Source organism: Eleutherodactylus coqui, chromosome 2 (genome assembly GCF_035609145.1).
Source record: "Eleutherodactylus coqui strain aEleCoq1 chromosome 2, aEleCoq1.hap1, whole genome shotgun sequence".
Taxonomy (NCBI): Eukaryota; Metazoa; Chordata; class Amphibia; order Anura; family Eleutherodactylidae; genus Eleutherodactylus; species Eleutherodactylus coqui.
Window position 1 is genome coordinate 273,666,817 of NC_089838.1, and position 22,561 is coordinate 273,689,377.

The 22,561-nt window shown below is 46.8% G+C and overlaps 1 protein-coding gene across 1 annotated transcript in view; it reads right to left on the reverse strand.

The window, feature by feature from the left end:
* Window positions 1-5,848: 5,848 nt before the first annotated feature.
* Window positions 5,849-22,561, reverse strand: part of MOB1A (MOB kinase activator 1A) — a 31,844-nt gene continuing 15,131 nt past the window's right edge. The window contains exons 5-6 of the mRNA XM_066593012.1: window positions 9,525-9,688; window positions 5,849-6,742 (exon numbers count right to left, since the gene is read on the reverse strand). Coding sequence (XP_066449109.1) covers window positions 6,665-6,742; window positions 9,525-9,688 — 242 coding nt within the window. The 3' untranslated portion in view covers window positions 5,849-6,664. The remainder of the gene's footprint in view (window positions 6,743-9,524; window positions 9,689-22,561) is intronic.

Here is a 22,561-nt window from a genome sequence, read left to right on the forward strand (position 1 = left end):
TGCCGTTTTGTGTATGCAGCTGCTCTGCAGTCTGATCCTACTGTTTGATTCTTGTTAACCTATGGGCAGCTGGCAGGGTACCTCTACACAGGATAAGCGCCCACCGGCTATTGCCGCCACCGCAGGAGTGATAGTCGTTCAGAGACGCGTCCAGACGCCCGCCTCCATTCCCTGGAAACAGACAGTCATTCATCGATGAGATCCTTTAATTTTTTTCCATTGATATTGCCGTAGGAGGGCTTGTTTTTTTGTGGGGTCAAGTTGTATTTTTTAATGTCCTACTTTTTTTTTTTTTTTTTTTTTTGAGGGGGGAAAATTGGGACCAAAAATAATTGTGGTTTTTTTTTTTTTTCTTTTTTGCTATTTTTGTACACGACAAATACTTATTTTTTGCTTTTGTGTTGTTGCATTCCAAGAGCCATAGCATTTTTACTTTTCTATCAAGGGCTTGTTTTTTGCCGAATGAGCTCTAGTCTTCTTTCCCCACATTTTTAGGAACATACAACATTTCGGTCACTTTTTATTGCGTAATTTTCTACAAGCAAAATCTGCAATTCTGGCACTTTTTTAAAAATCTTTTTCTTTGTTGTTCAACTTGCAGTATGAATACTAGGTAAATTAATTCTATATACTACTACTTTTCGACTTTTTTTTTTTTTTTTAAGATGTACTTTTTTTATTTCAGCCTTCAAAGACCCCCCACTTTTTTTTTTCCAGCAACGGTGCAGTTTGAAAAAATGTTGTACTTTTTTAATGGCACCATTTGGTGATTCATGATTTTATCACTTTCTATTCATTTTTTTTGTAAGGTTTGAGATGCAAAATTAGCTATTTTTGGCATGTATTCTTTTTTTTTTTTTTTTATCACAATGTGCTGACCAGGCAGGTTAAATAATTTATTTTTTTACATGGGTCATTATAAATGTGACTCCACCAAATTTGTGATTTCAATGAAAGGCTGAGATTAGTTCATCGAGCGATGCTTCTGATTGGTGGAGCCACTGCACTCAAGAGCCAATCAAAGGCAGCGCTTCCTGGAGGCGGCAATTTTCAAATCCCTGACCCGGAAGAGCAGCAGAGCTGGCAGCGCTTCTTAGGGGATGTATTTGTTTTATTTTCTGCAGCTAGGGCTTATTTTAGGGCTTTCACAGTAGGATTTCCTACTGTAAAAGTTGCATCGTACTGCAGAAAAACCGCATTTTCGTGTGCTGCAAGACATAGGAAGGGTCCATAGAGAAACATGAGCTACACAACATCCCAAATCGGGATACTATTTAGCAACACGTTTTTCTTTTCTTGCAGGCTATAAAACATCGCTAATGTGAAGGAAAGCATGGGTTCACATACATGTGACTTGTAGCGCTGTCACATTGTGAGACAATCGTGCGATTTTGTTGCCCATGAGTGACTTCTGTTGCAAGGACTAGTAGTGGTCACTGAGGGGGACAATAGACTTGATTGCGGTACTATATAATAGATGGATATGAGGAGTTTGATTCTGGTACCATGTTTATTAGCTTGCGAGTGTTACTGTATTTGCTATGAGCTTGTTTGTATTGTACATTACCTTTGCATCGACTGTGATACGCCTTCATATACTAACTTATGGGTTTAGGGATGGAAGCATAAAGCTACAATTCTTCCGCCTACTGCATACATAATGTTTACTTCTACCTAGTACATTACTGTGGCGATTTGGAATTTTGCCATTGCTAGATTGTAAGTGTGATGATAAGGTTCTGCTGCCCACTACACCACATGCAAGTAGGGAACCTGGTAGACCCAGTGATGGGATTAGAAGTTTAACAGCAACATTAGTTGGCCATTAACATAACACATTGGCATATCAGGAATGGTACTGCCCCCCAAAAATTTAAAAGAACGCCGTGGGCTTGAGCAAAGTGGCAAGTAATTGGCTGCATTCGACCACTTATGACATTCACTTCCATTTTTGAACAAGGATGGAAGGAAAAATTCAGCCTGACAGCTGGTGTTAGTCAGTGTGAGAATTCATGAATTGATAGCAGAAATAGTTAAAATTAGCCATTTTTGGCTAACATTTATCATAACCTATGCACACCTTTAGGACTTATTCTCGTCAGTATTTTTCTTTAGTATTTTGTAAGCCAAAAGCAGGAGTGGGTCAAAAATATGGAATTAATTAATAACACCCCCTGTAAATAAGCCCTTAGTAAAACTGCTGACCGCTCACCCATACAGATTATGCCATTGCAAATTAAGTTCCAACCTAATGTGAACAGAATCAGTAGTTGTTCTTCCAATCTTTAGATACGGTACCCACCTATGACTCTGTAGTACCCGGCTTGTCATAGCCATGACTGTCCAGCAGATGGAGCCTATTCCGGTTTGCATTATGTCTTATGTTTTTGCAGGAGACATATTGTAGCAGCATTTTAATTCTGTCCCCTGGTGCCGATCTCTCCGGGTCCAGTGGTATTTCACAGTATGCTCCACTTCCGTGCGGATCCCACAGAGATGGCTTCCACTGAAGTCAACAGAAGCCATCCAATCCACAGCCCAGCAGGACATTTAAAAAATAGATCTGTACTGCGCATGTCTGACAGGGAGCTGCGCGGACCATCCCCAGTACAGAAAACACGGTAGTACAGCGTTCCGCATCGATGGCGCCTGCCTGCACAGGTATGCAGGGTCAGATTCCGCTGCGCTCTCCCACATTCAGAATCCGACTCGCCCGTGGACATGAGGCCTAACTGAAAGCTCCAACGCCGATTGTATAGACTGCAGTATTACTTGCTTATATTGTAGTCGAGTGATGCACACACCAGAGTCATAAAAGTATTTTTACTGCAATCCTTAAAAACAGGACATTACCAAGATCTAGGAAAAGAGAATCTGTAACCAATTTAATGCTGGCACCAAGAGGATCTGACATGTAGTTACAAACTTTGCCATTAAAGGCTGTGGCACAAGACACTTTGGTAGCAACCAACTCCTTTACCAACAATACAGCACTTCTAGTGTTGGGGAGGGGGCTACATTAACAAAGACTAGTGTCTAAATTTGGGATATTCCGCCTTGCCTGCAGCCTAAAGGGCTGCTCCACTGCGGCCCCACTCCAGCAAACACTATATGATGTAAGGGCCCAGAAAGCATTGAGGATTCAGCTGATCATCTACAGGCCAACTTCCATCATGTGAGCTTGGAGAAGAGTGGAATGACCAATTGCCCTTTCATATGGATTCCCGTTTGCCCGAGCTGGTACTATCCTCACCTGCTCGTTTGCGCTGCCCGTTCAGTGTTTAGGCTGCACGAGCCGGCGCCGGTTCATATGCTGAACGACAAACAAGAAGCGAACGATTCTTGTTCGCCGTTCAGTCGTTGGCTTGCATTTAAACTGCTCGTTTCAGAAAATCGTTCCATGCTAATCGCTCGTCTAAACGCGGCCTTGAGGGTCACTAGAAGTTTTGAGCAATCTGAATTGTGACATTTTGTGCCTATAGGTAAACGCAGCCGTGATGAGAGAACCTGAAAAGTTAGCAAAAAAAAAAAATCTCTGTAGCCATACGGAGCCGAACTTGAAGTAAGACCCAATATTAGTCTATGGGGCACAATGCGAGTGCCAGCAACCAGATTTTTTTTTTTTTTTTAACTCAGCTCTGGTTTCCTTCCTCATCCCCAAGCATCAATCAATGGAATATGGCCACTATGGGAAGTCAGCACTGGATGGCTGATAGTAAGACATTGGGCATTTTATTCTTCTGCAAGTAAAACATGGCACAGGTGCCCATCACAACCAATTTATATAAGCTAGAAAATGTATGTTGGCATCGGCTCACTTAATCTCTATTGGCTTTTAGAAATAGGACCCTTTAGATTTACTAGCTTTACAATATAGATGTTTGCAAGAAGAGAACACATCACAACTAAGAACACAATTAACGTACAAAGCCCCCAAGAGTCTTCTTATAAAGACATGCATAAGTGGATTTTAAAAGCCTTGAAATAAAAAGCGTGTTTTATTTATGCCGAGTGCTGGACTAATCTCCTGCCCATGAAGCATTGGGGCATTCACGGGAAGGGAGCTAGCCGGCAAGACCCAGCAGCCCACAGACGAGAGCGGCACCGTTCCTGCAAGCATGCTCTAATCCCCGACTAACTCCTTTGAATGTCTTTCTCCAGGTAGCTAATAGACCGCCGCTTGTACAGACATGACTTACTGTAAAAGCATTCTAAAGCAGAGACATTCTGGACACGCCTCAATAAGGATGACCTCATCTAGTCGGAGACAGCTCAGTAAAGAGGTGATAACATGATGCGTCGGGAGGGGCCCTCTAAGGCCGGTCATTGAGTGCAAGTGACTTGTCCAAGTGATCCGAATTCAGGTCAAATTGTATTTGGTCAGAATTTAACGTTTTCATTGATTGTAAATCTGGTCATCATGCTGAGTTTGAGGCCATTAAAGGGGTATTCCCACGATCAGGATAAGTGATCAGTGGGGGTCTTGTGTCCCCCGTTGCACATCACTACAGGGTTGCCTCTCCCACCCACAGTGAGCGGTGGCTGTGCATTCAACGTAGCTGATAGAAATAGTGAAGATCTTGTACTCTGCTCTTGGGCGGTCCCATTGAAAATTAATGGAGCAACTCTGTGCACTCACAGCAATAGTTCCATCCATCCATCCATCCATCCATCCTACTGCGAAGGGCTGCATGAAGTCCAGTAAGGAGGATTGCTTTATCAGAAGTGAAACCCCCCACCGATCAGACTTATCACCCATCCTCTGTAACTTGTACCTCCCTGCCCTCCTTTCCCATGGACTTCAATGAGAGTGCAAGAACAGAGCACCACAGCAAACTTTAGTTGTGCTCCCTGTGTTGCTGCTGTTAAGCAGCTCCTTCGGCCTTATTAGGCTGCAGTCACACATGCAGTTTTACAAGCACTATACAAGAGTAAATACTTCTATTCTGCATCGATCTTTCCTTCATGCTTTTCCAGCTTTTTGCATCCGCTCCTATGTTCGGTTTACAGCCTTACAGGGCTGGACTGCCAATACAGCAGCTAGCAAATGCTGGAACTTCCTCTTTAACCCTTTCCAATCCATTTATTTTTTCTCATCCATTCTCCCCAGCTCCAAAATAAATTGGAGCTGGGGAGAATGGATGAGAGAAAATACATTTTCCCTTCACCCTTCTGAACTGACAGAGTTCAGGAGGGTGCAGGTGCTCACTGCACCTTTGGGGGGAATCCCTTCTGCCTCGGCGATCATGTGACCACTGGGGTCAGGTGGCATCCAGCAGTCACATGATCGCCGGGCCAGGAGGCAGAAGGGAGAATGTGGAAGTATTACTTCCGCATTCCCCCCATGGTGCAGGCTCCAGGCTCGGCGTTCATGTGACCGCTGGGGGTCAGGTAACGCTGGCGGTCACATGATCGCCGTCCGGAATCTCTCTGCATCACATAACGCTAATTGAGCGCTATGTATTGTTTAATGGAGAAGGCAGAAAGGGTTAAAAATCCTTTCTGCCTTCTCTTTGGGGGTCCTTGATAAGGATCAGTGCAGGAGTGCATCTGCACTGGATGTGTCTGATGATTGGGTGCAGATGCCCTCCTGCACTGCAGTGTCGGGCCTGTCCCGACATCGGAGCTGAGGAGGCAAAGGATGCTGTCGGGGCAGGCCCGACATAGGATTGGAAAAAGGGTTAAAATAATTCAAATGCTTTAAATACTTATCTCTCCAGCACTTGACAGGTTAATGCAACGTCTGCATCTATCAGTTTAGAGTTGAATTACAAACTGCAGTCCGTATTGGAAAACTGATCCCTCCGCCTCCTTGCATGGGATTAACATCACTTCATACGGCGTCTCACTCATTGCATTGCTCGTACTTTTATTTTTCACTTAATAAAACAGAATACAAGTTCACTCCATCCCAGAGAGTCGCTGCTCTCATTATCTTTATCATAGCAAATTTATAAAAATAGATAATTCATTGCAGGAAGTTGAGCTTGTTCCAAAAATTCTGTATATTGGACTTGTATTCAATACAAACGTCCGCTCTTCACATCTAAAGCTTATAAAAAAATGTAAGTAAAATAAAAAGACTGAAGTGGCAAATCAAGAAGAGTAACCCCCCCAAAGTCCTTCTACGTAACCCCATGTCTGCTTTACCCGTTCCTCGCCGTTCTATTGCAGAACAGGATCCACTTAAAAGCAGTTGCCTATCTTAACCCGAAGGAAAAAAAATCTTAAAAAATAAAAAAGTTTGACATGAAGCCGTCAACAGAATATAAACTGTACATACAGCAAGAGGATCAGAGTAATGCAGAAGTAATACAGTGGTATAGAAAGGCCACGTCCATTGGTTGACTTGCAGCAATAGACCAAAAAAAAAAAATGGTGGAGATTTAATTTTTTTCTCACACCCTAGCAGAAAACCAGCAGACGTGAAGACGACCGAAATGTCTAAATGCACATCTAGTGGAGTGTTCCTTTAAAGCATCTCTAGAAAAAGTTCATTACAAAAATAACGCAAGGCAATCTCTATGTAAAAGATGACTTCCAGTGGCGCCCTCCTCTGGGAATTCAGTGGTAATGGGTTTCCTTCAGGTAGCTAATGGTTATATGACAAAGGCTTGCAGCTGGTATGCGCTGTGAGAGGAGACAAGACCGCTTCTCGCTCCGCTTATCTGTCCTTGGAGCCCAGCTTTTCGATCAGTTCTTGAAGGGGCGCCAGCTCCCGGCGGTCGATCAGGTTAAATTCCTGTGTAAAAAGGGACAAGGCGTAAAAGCTGAACGCATAATATACGGCAACATCCAACTAATTTGAGACATTTGTGTGGAATTGCCCTTAGAGTGACAGCCAAATTAAAGTTGGCATCTGTGTGAGAAAATCTGTATCTAAGGACAGGTTCGCGGGGACGTAAGCGCAATAGATCGCACTTCATCTCAACGTTTTTGCGCTAAGAGTGAGGTTTTTTTGCACACTTTTTGGCATATTTTACTGTACGTTTTGTGCATTTTAGACAAACAGCTATTGAAGTGACCGATTAGTTCCAGATGTGTTCTTCTTCAACGCCTCTTTGCATATCGCACGCGCATTTGCGCACCCCCATCCCCCACTGACGTATTGGGATTTTGGGCACACAAATATGCAGAAAGATGGAGCATGAATTAGCTTTTTTTTTTTGAGGCCGAAATGCAAGAAAAAAAAACGCACATGTGAACTACGGCCACGCACACATCCATTTTTAACAAAGATTACAGCGGCGTTTTGAACCCAGCCATAATCGCGGTGAGGCTCCTATTGTTTTCAGTGGAGCCTCGCCGTCGTGCTCGAACGCAGCACTTTCTAGCACTGCGATTTTGGAACGCTGACTGCTCTACTTTGCTGTGATTAACGCACCTCATCACCCAACAGACTGATGAGTTGCGTTAAAACCTGTCGAAAACAGCGGTAAAATTGCTGCAATACGCCGTGATCAAAATCGCTGAGTTTTGCCGACGGCATGTGTGAGAGTGGCCTAACTCACTGAAATAAATGGGTTCTATTCACTGCATGTTGCACACGTATATCCATCCGTGTGAAGCCGGGCTAGAACTGACAGCAATCTGTAGCCAAACCACATATTTATGCCGTGAACAGCACGTGGATTTACCCGTCAATGGGTGAAATCTGCGTGCAGCATTTCCAACACGATTTTGCATGGAACCGCACTGGAGATTCTGCAGGTGGATCTTGCGTACAGACCGGGTCCACAGAAGGATGTGGCTTGGTTGCAGATTTCTGCCGCGGCGTTAGAGGCAGAATCATCCATGTGGCTTTCTGCCATGTGAACGTCCTTAATGTGACATGTAACAATATAGTCCTAGTGATATGGCAGCGGTAGGTCATCTGAGGCGTTCGGAATTGTTGTAACTTCATCTGTTGGCGTTTCAGGATGCATCGCGAAAGGCATAGTAAATACAAAGATTCATCTGTTCACGTTGGCCTTTTTTACAAGGAGTGACCATCATTCAGGTTCTCGCTGGATTCCCTGCCTCTACACCAGCATGTGAAGGTGCTCTAAAGCCCCACGGTGACAGTTTCTCCAGTGCCGGATGGTCCCAGCATTACCACCCCCTGAATGTTTCCCTGTGGGGGAAGTTACAGGGAAGAGGATGAAAGAACTCTACAGTCACTTTCTTTCCCATAGCAAAACGTTGAAGTCAGCGTCCTGCAGTGTATTGGAGGGCTTCCCTTGTTTATGGGGTCTAAATGACCTAGGCAAGTGTCAGGAAGCATCTGATATTCAAGTACTTGACTGCATAATGTAGGGACCAATATGGGGCACAGACTCAAATGTTTTATTTACTACACCCTTTACTGTTACTATAGTAAGAGCTAAGGTTATGACCCACCCCAATTGTTGGAATCAGGTCACTGGAAAGGACCTGCCGTTAAAAATAAATTAAAGGGGTTGTCCAGTTGTAAGCTTCTTATGGTCTAGGCATGATATGCCATAAACTGTACATCAGCAGGGTTGGTTCTACCACCGGGGATCACTGACAATCAAGCTGTTCACCGGACCACTGTGCTCATGCATTGAGTTGTTTCTGCAGGAAGTAGGTGGCTCTGTTCGCATTGCAGTGGCCAGACTTGGTATTACAGACCAAGTTCCCATTGATGTGAATTGCATCTTTACCTGCAATTCCAAGCCTGGCCACTGCAGTGGTATTGGAGCCATCTACTTCCTGCAAAAATCAGCTCGGTACATGAACGTGCTGGCACGCAACAAGCTGATCAGCAGGTATTCCCATCAGCAGACTCCAATCAATCTACTACTGGTGGCCTATCCTAAAGGCCCATTTAGACAGGACGAGCGTCGGGCAAACGCTTATGCTGCATAAACGATGGACGATGAGCTGATCGCTTAGTGTAAAGAACAGCCGTTCAGTACTGAATGGCCGCTATGTTAAGTGAATGGAGAAGAGTGGGGGAGAGCGATGAGAGAAATCTCCTGCAGCCGCCACGCTGTAAGTCAGTGATTCTAGCTCCTGAGCAGGTGCACGAGAGCTAGTACATGCGGGAACGAGTGTCAGGCATAGTTTGCCCGACACTCGTCGTGTCTAAATGGGCCTTTAGGCTAAGCCATAAGTAGTTTACACACCTTTAACCCTTTCCAATCCACTGTCTGACGTCTGAAGACATTCCGATTGAAGGCTGTACAGCTTTGATGTCGGGCCAGGTATTCTTACTGTATATTACTGGCCGCTCTGTTGTCGGGGCCTCTCTAGCATGTCATATACGGCAGTGCTGGCTCTAGCCAGCAGATGGCGCCATTGTATAATGGCAGAAAGAGAAAAGCCCCTAGGAAACCCTGAATCCAAAACTGAATTGCAAAGGGTTAAACATAAATCTGAACTGGAATTCCCAATAGTCTTGCACAAGGTTGGTCCTGGAGGTGCTTCTAACTTTTATAAGAAACAATACAACTAAGATGCAATATTGGATCTAGCTCTCCACAGAGATCTGGGATGAGGAATATTCACATCAATGCACTCACCTGTACAAAGAAAATGAAATGTTTAAATGAAGTGTTGAGATGTGCTTCTTCCTGTAGCTGCATAACAGAGTCAAAGTGCTGGTGGTAGATGTGGGCGTACACCCGGAACAGACGCTTCAGGATGGTCTTTGCCACAGACATGAAATTCTTGGGGAAAGGGACACCTAAGAACAGAGGAATCAGAACGGGTCATTAAAACCAATAGAACACAATTGCATAGCAGAAGTTTTCCTGACCCCTTATGACCGCCATAGAGCAGCGGATGAGACGACTCAAGCAGAGCCTTTTACAGATACTTGTCCTGACTAGAGATGAGCGAGCGTACTCGTCCGAGCTTGATACTCGTTCAAGTATTAGCGTGTTCGAGATGCTCGTTACTCGAGGCGAGCACCACGCGATGTTCGGGTTACTTTCACTTTCATCTCTGAGACGTTAGCACGCTTTTCTGGCCAATTGAAAGACAGGGAAGGCATTACAACTTCCTCCTGCGACGTTCAAGCCCTATACCACCCCTCTGCAGTGAGTGGCTGGCGAGATCAGGTGTCACCCGAGTATATAAATCGGCCCCTCCCGCGGCTCGCCACAGATGCGTTCTGACAGAGATCAGGGACAGTGCTGCTGGTGCCGGAGCTGCTATAGGGAGAGTGTTAGGAGTTAGTGTAGGCTTCAAGAACCCCAATGGTCCTTCTTAGGACCACATCTAACCGTGTGCAGTAGTGTGGAGGCTGCTTTTTGCAGTGTTGCAAATTTTATTTTATTTTTTTTGTATATCGGCCGTGCAGAGCATTGCACCCTGCAGTAATTTTACATAGTCCAGGGCCAGTAGTGGTGGTGAGGCAGGGACAGTGAAAGACATATCCAGTCTATATAGGCAGTGGGCTTTTCCAAAAATATTTGGGAAAAAAAAAATCTATTTGGGCTGCCTGTGACCGTCCTGACTGTACTGCGTCTCTGCTGGGGGTAGTTGTCCTAATTCATACGCAGCCAGCTAAGTGTTACAGCAGGCTTGCGCACAATTCTTTGCTGGCTCTGCTGTGCGTTCCGTAAGCGAAGTCAGCCTCCAACCACAGGCCAATAAGCGGCACATTTAATTACAGCGTTCTGTTTCTGCACTACTGGTAATACAGCATGCTGAGGGGTAGGGGTAGGCCTAGAGGACATGGACGTGGGCGAGGACGTGGAGGCCCAAGTCAGGGTATAGGCACAGGCCGAGCCAGTGCGGTGGCCAGGGGTAGAGGCAGGGCCAGACCGAATAATCCACCAACTGTTTCCCAAAGCGCCCCCTCGCGCCATGCCACCCTGCAGAGGCCGAGGTGCTCAAAGGTCTGGCAGTTTTTCACTGAGAGTGCAGACGACCGACGAACAGTGGTGTGCAACCTTTGTCGCGCCAAGATCAGCCGGGGAGCCACCACCACCAGCATGCGCAGACATATGATGGCCAAGCACCCCACAAGGTGGGACGAAGGCCGTTCACCGCCTCCGGTTTGCACCACTGCCTCTCCCCCTGTGCCCCAACCTGCCACTGAGATCCAACCCCCCTCTCAGGACACAGGCACGAGTGCCTACCGGCCTGCACCCACACCCTCGCCTCCGCTGTCCTCGGCCCCATCCACCAATGTCTCTCAGCGCACCGTCCAGCCGTCGCTAGCGCAAGTGTTGGAGCGCAAGCGCAAGTACGCCGCCACTCACCCGCACGCTCAAGCGTTAAACGTGCAGATAGCCAAATTTATCAGCCTGGAGATGCTGCCGTATAGGGTTGTGGAAATGGAGGCTTTCAAAAGGTATGATGATGGCGGCGGCGGCCCCGCGCTACTCAGTTCCCAGTCGCCACTACTTTTCCCGATGTGCCGTCTCAGCCCTGCACAACCAAGTCTCCCGCAACATTGTACGCGGTTACTGCCAAGGTCCACTTAACAACGGACACGTGGACAAGCACAGGCGGGCAGGGCCACTATATCTCCCTGACGGCACATTGGGTGAATTTAGTGGAGGCTGGGACAGAGTCAGAGCCTGGGACCGCTCACGTCCTACCCACCCCCAGAATTGCGGGCCCCAGCTCGGTGGTGGTATCTGGGGCAGTGTATGCTTCCTCCACTAAACCACCCTCCTCCTCCTCCTACGCAACTTCTGTCTCGCAATCAAGATGTGTCAGCAGCAGCACGGCGCCAGCAGTCGGTGTCGCGCGGCACGGCAGCACAGCGGTGGGCAAGCGCCAGCAGGCCGTGCTGAAACTACTCAGCTTAGGAGAGAAGAGGCACACGGCCCACGAACTGCTGCAGGGTCTGACAGAGCAGACCAACCGCTGGCTTGCGCCGCTGAGCCTCCAACCGGGCATGGTCGTGTGTGACAACGGCCGTAACCTGGTGGCGGCTCTGCAGCTCGGCAGCCTCACGCACGTGCCATGCCTGGTACACGTCTTTAATTTGTTGGTTCAGCGCTTTCTGAAAAGCTACCCACGTTTGTCAGACCTGCTCGGAAAGGTGCGCCGGCTCTGCGCACATTTCCGCAAGTCCCACACGGACGCTGCCACCCTGCAACATCGGTTTCATCTGCCAGTGCACCGACTGCTGTGCGACGTGCCCACACGGTGGAACTCTACGCTCCACATGTTGGCCAGGCTCTATGAGCAGCGTAGAGCTATAGTGGAATACCAACTTCAACATGGGCGGCGCAGTGGGAGTCAGCCTCCTCAATTCTTTACAGAAGAGTGGGCCTGGTTGGCAGACATCTGCCAAGTCCTTGGAAACTTTGAGGAGTCTACCCAGATGGTGAGCGGGGATGCTGCAATCATTAGGGTCACCATTCCTCTGCTATGCCTCTTGAGAAGTTCCCTGCAAAGCATAAAGGCAGACGCTTTGCGCTCGGAAGCAGAGGCGGGGGAAGACAGTATGTCGCTGGATAGTCAGAGCACCCTCCTGTCTATATCTCAGCGCGTTGAGGAGGAGGAGCATGAGGATGAGGAGGAGGGAGAAGAGACAGCTTGGCCCACTGCTGAGGGTAACCATGCTGCTTGCCTATCATCCTTTCAGCGTGTATGGCCTGAGGAGGAGGATCCTGAAAGTGATCTTCCTAGTGAGGACAGCCATGTGTTGCGTACAGGTACATTGGCACACACAGCTGACTTCATGTTAGGATGCCTTTCTCGTGACCCTCGCGTTACACGCATTCTGGCCACTACGGATTACTGGGTGTACACACTGCTTGACCCACGGTATAAGGAGAACCTTTCCACTCTCATACCCGAAGAGGAAAGGGGTTCGAGAGTGATGCTACACCACAGGACCCTGGCGGACAAACTGATGGTAAAATTCCCAGCCGACAGCGCTAGTGGCCGAAGGCGCAGTTCCGAGGGCCAGGTAGCAGGGGAGGCGCGGAGATCAGGCAGCATGTACAGCACAGGCAGGGGAACACTCTCTAAGGCCTTTGACAGCTTTCTGGCTCCCCAGCAAGACTGTCACCGCTCCCCAATCAAGGCTGAGTCGGCGGGAGCACTGTAAAAGGATGGTGAGGGAGTACGTAGCCCATCGCACGACCGTCCTCCGTGACGCCTCTGCCCCCTACAACTACTGGGTGTCGAAGCTGGACACGTGGCCTGAACTCGCGCTGTATGCCCTGGAGGTGCTTGCTTGTCCTGCGGCTAGCGTCTTGTCAGAGAGGGTGTTTAGTGTGGCTGGGGGAATCATCACAGATAAGTGTACCCGCCTGTCAACCGACAGGCTTACACTCATCAAGATGAACAAAGCCTGGATTTCCCCAGACTTCTCTTCTCCACCAGCGACACCTAAACAATACGTAGGCTGCACCCACGGATGGAAGCATTGTTTTCTATCACCATCAAAAACGTGGACCTTTCAGCTTCATCAATCTGTGTATAATATTCATCCTCCTCCTCCTGAAACCTGACGTAATCACGCCGAACGGGCAATTTTTCTTAGGCCCACAAGGCTCAGTCATATAATTTTTGTAAACAATTTTTATACGTTTCAATGCTCATTAAAGCGTTGAAACTTGCACCTGAACCAGTTTTTATTTTAACTGGGCTGCCTCCAGGCCTAGTTACAAATCCAAAGCGATTAATGGGTTTCACCTGCCCTCTTGGTTGGGCATGGGCAATTTTTCTGACGTACATTAGTACTGTTGGTACACCAATTTTTTGGGGCCCTCGCCTACAGTGTAATCCAATTAATTTTTTGCCCACCTGCATTAAAGCTGACGTTACATCAGCTGTGCTGGGCACTGCAATGAGATATATTTATGTACCGCCGGTGGGTTCCAGGGAGCCACCCATGCTGTGGGTCCACACGGAGTTGTAACTGCATGTGTCCACTTCTAAAGAACCCCAGTCTGACTGGGGCATGCAGTGTGGGTCGAAGCCCACCTGCATTAAACATGACATTACCTCAGCTGTGCTGGGCAATGCAATGGGATTTATTTATGTACCGCCTGTGGCTTCCTGGGACCCTCCCATGCTGTCGGTCCACACGGACTTCACAATAGGGAGTTGTACCTGCCTGTGTCTATGAATTAAAAACCCCGGTCAGGTTGGGGCATGCAGTGTGGGCCGAAGCCCACCTGCATTTAACATGACATTACCTCAGCTGTGATAGGCACTGCAATGGGATACATTTATGTACAGCCGGTGGGTTCCAGGGAGCCACCCATGCTGTGGGTGCACACGGAATTCCCATTGCGGAGTTGTACCTGCCTGTGACTATTTATAAAAAACCGCGGTCGGACTGGGGCATGCAGACACCTTGACAGAATGAATAGTGTGTGGCACATAGGTTCCCCATTGCTATGCCCACGTGTGCAGCTCCTGATGGCGGTGGCACAGGATTATATTTCTCATTGCTTCTGTACAGCATTGTGGGCTATCGCCCGCCCCTTTTAAAGAGGGTCGCTGCCTAGCCGTGCCAACCCTCTGCAGTGTGTGCCTGCTTTTCCTGTGGCAGACGCACTTATAAATAGACATGAGGGTGGTGTGGCATGAGGGCAGCTGAAGGCTGCGCAGGGACACTTTGGTGTGTGCTGTGGACACTGGGTCGTGCGGGGGGGGGGGGGGGGGGGTTGGGCAGCATGTAACCCAGGAGAAGTGGCAGCGGAGTGTCATGCAGGCAGTGATTGTGCTTTGTTGGAGGTAGTGTGGCGCTTAGCTAAGGTATGCATTGCTAATGAGGGCTTTTCAGAAGTAAAAATTGTTGGGAGGGGCCACTCTTGCCACTATTGTGGCTTAATAGTGGGACCTGCGAACTTGAGATGCAGCCCAACATGTAGCCCCTCACCTGCCCTATCCGTTGCTGTGTCGTTCCCATCACTTTCTTGAATTGCCCAGATTTTCACAAATGGAAACCTTAGCGAGCATCGGCGATATACAAAAATGCTCGGGTCGCCCATTGACTTCAATGGGGTTCGTTACTCGAAACGAACCCTCGAGCATCGCGAAAATTTCGTCCCGAGTAACGAGCACCCGAGCATTTTGGTGCTCGCTCATCTCTAGTCCTGACCAAGACTGGACAACCGGGGGGGGGGGGGGGGGGGTTTCATGCAGATTTGCCCCATCCTTCGCAATGCAAGAATTCTGTGCGATTCCATAAGATAATAAGCAGGATGTGGATTTGAATACCCAAAGCATATGCTGAGGCCCGTGTGATCAAAGCTCCATTCACACGCATCATAGTCCAAGATGGCTACACGCACATGTAGATTAGTTCAGCAGATCCAGTCTAATGTATATGGGGACAGTCCAGTGAGAGAATACAGAACGGGGCATGTAAGTCTGTAACATACTGCTATCTCCCATAACATCAGGTAACAGATATGTCTGCCAGTGGCTTATCCCTGATAAAGGGCTTGTCGGACATTTAAATGTCCCTTTACATTTGCCGATATCACTGTGCAACAAATGTAAAAAAATTTTTTCGTAACAAAGAAATTGATATTTTTCTGTAAAATTAAAACCTGATTTCACTGGTAAAACTGAATAAAAGCAGCAGCACGTCTCCTTTTCAAGTTATTTAACCCCTTAGTGACCGAGCATTTTTCTCGTTTAATAAAAATCGTAACTCCTTTATCTACCCATTGACGTCGCTGTATGAGGGCTTGTTTTTTTGCAGGACAAGTTGTATTTTTCAATGGTAGTATTTGATGTATCAAATAATGTACTGGAAAACTTTTAAAAAAGTTCTAAGTGGAGTAAAATGAAAAAAAACAAAAACAAAAAACACAACAAAATTCCACCGTTTTTCGGTGCATCTTGTTTCTACGGCGCACAAACTGCAACAAAAATGACATAACTTTATTCTATGGGTCAGTACAATTACTACGATACTAAAAACTTATGAAGTGTTTTTTTTGCTGTACTTTTTTCAAAGATATTTAATTTTTTTAAAAATTCTCTTCTGCAGCCATATTCTGCGCACAATAGCTTTTTCATTAGTCCACATAGTTGTGCTCATTTCTTGCGGGACGTCCTGTAGTTTGCATTTGTAACATTTTGGAATACATATGACTTTTTGATCACTTTTTATTGCATTTTTTCTTGGAGACAGAACGACTAAAGAAAGCGCATTTCTGGCTTTCATGGTTTTTTTTTTCCCTGGACGACGTTCGCCGTTGCGGGGTAAATAATGCGTTACTTTGATAGATCGGACTTTTCCAGACGCAGCAATACCAAACATGTATTTTTGTTTTAGGATTTTGATTCATTTAGGCCTCATGTCCACTAGAAAAATACAATCTGCACAGATTTCTGCAGCAGATTCCGTGCGGATTTGCTTGAAATTGTATTTTTTTTTTCATGTGGATATCAGCATCTATTGATAGCAATGGGGCCGATCTGCGCGGAATCCGCACTAAAATGGAGCATGCTGCGTTGTTTTTTTTTTGCGCGTAAAAAACGCAAGTCGATTAAAATGCCATCCGCGGGTGCAAAATTCTATTTAATTGACCTGCAGATGGCCAATGATTTTCTATGGGCTGAATCCCCAATTCAATTTTGCTAGTGGACATGAGGCCTTAGTCTAACCAATGACCTGTAAAAACACAGCTCATTAATTGCAACTTACTGGTGGATGATCCGCAGTGTTTACACCACGTGGAAACATACCCTACATGTTACATAAACCTACCCTTAGGGTGCATTCACACGAACGTATATCAGCTCGGTTTTCTCTGCCACTCTGCACTATTTGCAATGGGGAGAGGCGGGAAGGGGGCAGGGCTAATTCGCGGAACTTAGCCCTGCCCCCGGCATGCCTCTCCCCATTGCAAATAGTGCAGAGGAGCAGAGAGGGGGCGGAAGCTCAGTTCCTGCTCCTGGCTCTTCCATCCTTCTCCCCCCCCCCCCTCCTGCACACGAGGACAACGTATATCGGCTCGGCGTAAAAACCGAGCCGATATACGTTCATCTGAATGCAGCCTTGTAGTGTTCAGTCAGTGCACGGTGTGTTACAGTGATTACACAATAGTTGTGCAATCACTTGTGTTATTCTTTTTATTCAGCAAGGTTAATGGCGAGCCGACTGGATGAATTGTATAGGCAGATTTCCAAAAACTACAATCAATGGCAATTGGATTACATTATTCCCCATAACTGGAAAACCTTACATGGCAGAAAAAAAAAAACAGACATCATAGTTGAATTTAGCGCACTAAAGTTACTATGAGCCGCCCATCTGCTTATCGGTTACAAAAAATTTGTGCTGCACAGTGCAATTGTGCTTCACTCGGTGAGCGATCCTCGCTCCTATTTGACTCGCAGCTGAGTGAAGCAGGGCAGCATGGGAAGTGGGGGAGGAAGTCCCAGCCAGTCGAGTACTGACAGGACGGCTGCTTAGGACAGCGTGTCCGTTAGTCTCTGTCCTTCCCCTGCTGGCCACTATGGTTTCTACAAACTGATGCACAGCATTGCCATCTTACCTGGACTGACCAAACCTGAATAGCGGGATGGGAAGGTTTATATAACAGGCACTTGATGAGATGCCAGCTGATATGTACTTGTAAGACACGGTCTCCATGGTGTCTAGATTGTCTCCTTAAAGTAAAGCCGAGCGTACAATATGGTTTATCTGTAATATCTAGGTTTCTGAAACTCAAACCCTGATGCCTGTGCCTTTAAAACTGCAAGACTCTGGGTACTAGAACACTGTATTTAAGGCCACCAGGAAAAGATGTATGGGAGGGAAACCGTCAGAATGTGCGAGCTGACCACTGGGGTGTCACTTCAGCTAAGGTAGCAACTTAACCCCTAAACTCCTGAATTGTTTCATTTTCATATGGCTCAAAAAACACGTGAGCACCGGCTTATTTTTTGGAGTCATTTAACCTCTTAAATTGCTCCATGACGCACAGTTACGTCACATGAGGGGGTTCGGGAGGTTGATTACGCTCCATACAATTCGGGTGCTGGCTGTTACTTACAGCTGACACCCGCCAGCAACAACTGCAATCAGTGCTCCCGCTGAACACAGCTGCTCATGCTTTAAATTCCCCAATCAGAGTTCGTGGGACCTGAACGGCCCCCTGCAATGAGATTGTGGGGGTTCATTTGGTTGCCATGGCAATTCAAAGCCTTCTGAAAGCCCATCCAGGGCAGCCATTGCAGAATGCCCAACAGATCACAGTGCAATGTAATACTATTGTTACTCCATCATACTGCAGGAGTGATCAAACCATTGCAAGTTCATGTACCCTATGGAGACTAAGGGGGGAGGGGGGGGGGGGGGAGAATGAGTGTGAGTGAGAGCTGCCTCTGATTGGTCACAGCCTCACCAATCAGAGGCAGCTCATTCAGCAGGCTGGGATTTTAAATCCCCGCCTGCTGAATACTACACAGAGCAGTTCAGGAGAACTGCCGGCCGCGGTGGCTGAACTCCGGCTGCAGCGGAAAGGTGAGTACACTTTTTTTTTTTTTTTTACACATTTTAGGATGATTTTCAGGTAAGGGCTTATATCTTTAAGCCCTTCCCGAAAATTCATCCCGCGCTCGCCGGCAGCCCATTGCTTTCAATGGAGCCGGCTGTATTGCCGGCTCCATTGAATTCAATGGGCTAACATCGTTCTTCTCTGCCACAGCTGTTACAGCTGTGGCAGAGGAGAACGATCGTTATGCTGACAGTGCAGGGGGGGGGGGGGTGTCTCACTCTTGCCACTATTGTGGCTTAATAGTGAGACCTCGGAGCCCGAAATGCAGCCCTGCATGTTGCTCCTCGCCTGCCCTATCCATTTCTGTGTTTTTTACATGACTTTGGTGATTTGCTAAGATTTTCACAAATGAAAACCTTAGCGGAGCACCAGTCATATACAAAAATGCTCGAGTCGCCCATTGACTTCAATGGGGTTCATTACTCGAAACGAACTCTCGAGCATCACTGAAAGTTCGACTCGAGTAACGAGCACTCGAGCATTTTGGTACGCGCTCATCTCTAGTTGTTATGTATTATACTGCTGAGGTAACATGTAAGCTGCGCTGCGATTGGTTGTTATATATTATACCACTGAGGTAACATGAAAGCTGCGCTGTGATTGGTTGTTATCTAGATATATAAAAACGAATGTATGTATGTCTGTCTTCGCAGCAACACGTGACGGGTAAGCTAGTATGTTATATTCTGCACCCAGATGAGACCCACAGACGTCAATTGTCAGTTTTCCACAGTTCTGACCGTTAACCTTGTATTCACAGGCTGCTAAACCACCTTCACTCAGCAAACACGTCTGCCCATTCAGATAACGGTACAAACACTGCACCTCCCATTTATTAAACAATCTTAGCATTTCCTTCAGAGGAAGCCACAAAGCACATTTAAGAGGAAAATCGCCCACAAAGTTCTATACTTAAACAGATTGCCATCATACAACCTAGAAATGTGCACTCTGGCACAAAAAAAATTATAATATAAATATATATATCCCAGAGAGAAATGTCGGATTGCTGCAAACCTCTGCATGCAGCCATGTCTCGGGCGGATATGTAGATGGTTACAGTTGTGGTCTGATTACACATTGGGTCTTGCTGTAAAGGTGCTTCCCTGTTGGCCTATAAAAAGTAACCTCTGGGAGCCTTTTGGGTATTGTACCTCTTGTTGAGCGATCATTGACCACTGGACGCCTCTATGATGCATCATGGAATGAGAAGCAGGATGATAAGACTCCATAAATTGCCCCACCATCTAGGCCGTTCTGAGCAAGCCGTTACGAGCAGTGGTTATGTGAATGCATGGGCACACAGGAAACAGGCTCCAGGCAGACCACCAATAGAGGGGATCGATTGATCCACCAACAAGCAAGTTTCAGTTCCAGTCACAGGTGACACCTTCATTACAAAACTTTGTCTCTGCCCGGGTTATTTCCAAGCATTAAGCAGAAGGAAATTTGGTGTCACCGCACCCGTTACATGTCCTGCCATTAACAACCCAACAATGTCGCTTTGGTTTGCAGTGGTGTCAGAGAAACCGGAACTAGAGTCTGGATCTGTATGGTCTTCAGCAACAGATCCAGGTTGTGTTGGAGTATGAAGACCTCATGGTGAGAGAGTCATCCTGCCTTTGCAGTGGAGCAACACGCTGTCCCAACTTCTGGTGTGATTATCTAGGGAGTCATCGCATACGATACTTTGTCACCCCTTCTAGTGGTATATGGGACAATGACAGCTCAGTGATATGTTCAGGACATCCTGCAGCCACATGTGTTCCTCTCATGGCGACTTCCAGTAGGATAAGGAAGGCTATCTTTTCTCCTTAGGGAGAGCACCTTAGGGTGAGTGAGGGAACTTATAAGGCCATTCATGGGTAATATGCAAATAAGGGAGATGGTACAATACCTCTGCAAGGCTTGCATAAAGAGTCTAACATGACTTGCAGGAATGCTGCCTTCCAATAGGTGGCGCTGCAGAGGTCTTGTTCCATCTCCCTTATTTACAGCAGGATGATGCTCGGCTGCACAGAGGCATTCCCAAGAATGCCTCCACCAGGTTGCCAACACTTCTCTGGCCTGCCCAGTCTAGATTTATTACCAATCGATGATTTGTGGTACCATCTGGGATGCCAGCTTCGGCAGCCTACAAGTGTGCAGGCTGTAGAGGCCCAGTTGCAAAACTTGCCGACAAATGTGCCGCAGGATGATATACGGGCACTGTATGCCTCCATGCCGACCATATCTCATTATGTATCCAGGCTAGAAGTGGCCCAACAGGGTACTAGAGCTTACTTCCCTCCAATATTGTAATCACTCCCATAGATCATCATTACATTCACACACTAGTTTAATTGGATTCCAACTCCTTCTTGGTACATTATTTTTTGGTCATTGACTATTTGCAGTTCATCCCAACCAGCCCCAATTTCACAGTCACAGAAGTTTGAACAATGAGCTAAAAAAAAAACAACAAAACAACTCGCTGGTCTGCAGCCTTCTGGCAAATGTGAGAAGTTAAAGCACTCTGAAAATCAATTATGTCAATGGGAGCCGTGCCTACAGATACAAGCGCCAGCCACTACATGGCAGGCCGGCGCAGAGGCTTCCGCTCCAACCTCTGTATTTGAGTGGAAGTCTCCGCACCAACCTCCCATGTTGTGGCCAGTGCGGCCCCCATTGATTTCGATAAGAACCACTACAAGGAGGTCAACGTGGAGGCTTCCACTCCGACCTCAGTGTTATTGTGGCACTGACAGCATGCACCCGCTCAGCTGATCGGTCAGGGTCCCGAGCGGCAGACCCCAGCCGATCAACTATTGATGACAGGTCATCAGTAGTATTTCAGTGGAAAACCCCTTTAAGAGCGCAGACGATATTTTTGTCTTTCCTCATCATCTTGCCTGAAGAATATAAAATCTATAATTCAGAACGTTAATTTCTATTTCAGATTACAAACTTCTGTGGGAATTACTGATAATAGTCATTGCTTTTCAGTGATCATTGATCCTAATGCTAGTTGATGCAATGGGCCGTACATAGAAATGTATACTTTTAACCCATGGATCAATTCCTCTAATCTATGTGGATACATGAGCATTGGGATGATCTGGTGACATCACACGCTGCCCCGCTTCCTGCGCTCCGCTAGAATGGAGCAAGTGTATCAGTCTGAGGAAGGAGTCGTTCCAACTAGGAAAGAAGTGGCTAATAAAGTTCTTTTGCTTTCTAAGCTTGGATCTCTGGTCCCCTTTAACAGCAGCGCCAATTATTTCTCCTGTTATCCTATGGCTAGGCCAAAAATATACTCAGAAAGTCGCCGACTTGCTGTGAATTTTGTTGCAAATCTGCAGCAGATTTCACCTCTTCAATCTGCATTCAACTGCAAGGGTGAAATCTGCTGCAGATCTGCAACAAAAACCGCAGCAAATCAGTGACATGTGACTGTACTCTAAGGCTGAGTTCACATGGGGCGGAATTGCCGCCGAAAGTCCACACGGCATATCCATCCGCGGCTCCTAATCCTGGGATTAGCCAGCAAAGTGGACGAGATTTTGCAAAAATCTCGTCAACACGCTGCGGCCCATCCTTTGCGGCAAAGAAATGAAAACTGACATGCGGCGCAGAATTCAGTTCCGCAGCATGTCAATTTTTTTTTGTCTTCCGCAGCGGCCTCTCTTCTCTCCATGGGGAGAGAAAGCTGCAGCGGAATGCCGACGACGAAGCCGCTCCTAATTCTGTGGCTAAAGGCGGCTGGTTTTAAAGCTGAGCTTATCTAATTTTTCGGTGCAGTCATTCCGCAAGATTTCCGTCCCGTGTGACCCCAGCCTCAGAGCTCTACCCAGTAAGTTGCACAATAAGGGCCTATTCACATGGACAATTTTAATGTCAGAGTTCAGCCCAGAGTTTGAAACACGGACTCATTAGCGTGCAATCACGTGTGATTTTTTTTTTCCCACTGACTGCTGATCTGTGGAGTTAAAAAATAATTAAAAATCACAGCATGTGTTATTCTGGTGCAATTATTGGCTAAGACTTGCCCATTCAAGTCAATGGGTGAGGGTTTAAAAAAAAATAAATAAAAAAAATTTTTGTTTTGCATTCACGTGTAAATAAGGCCTAGCACA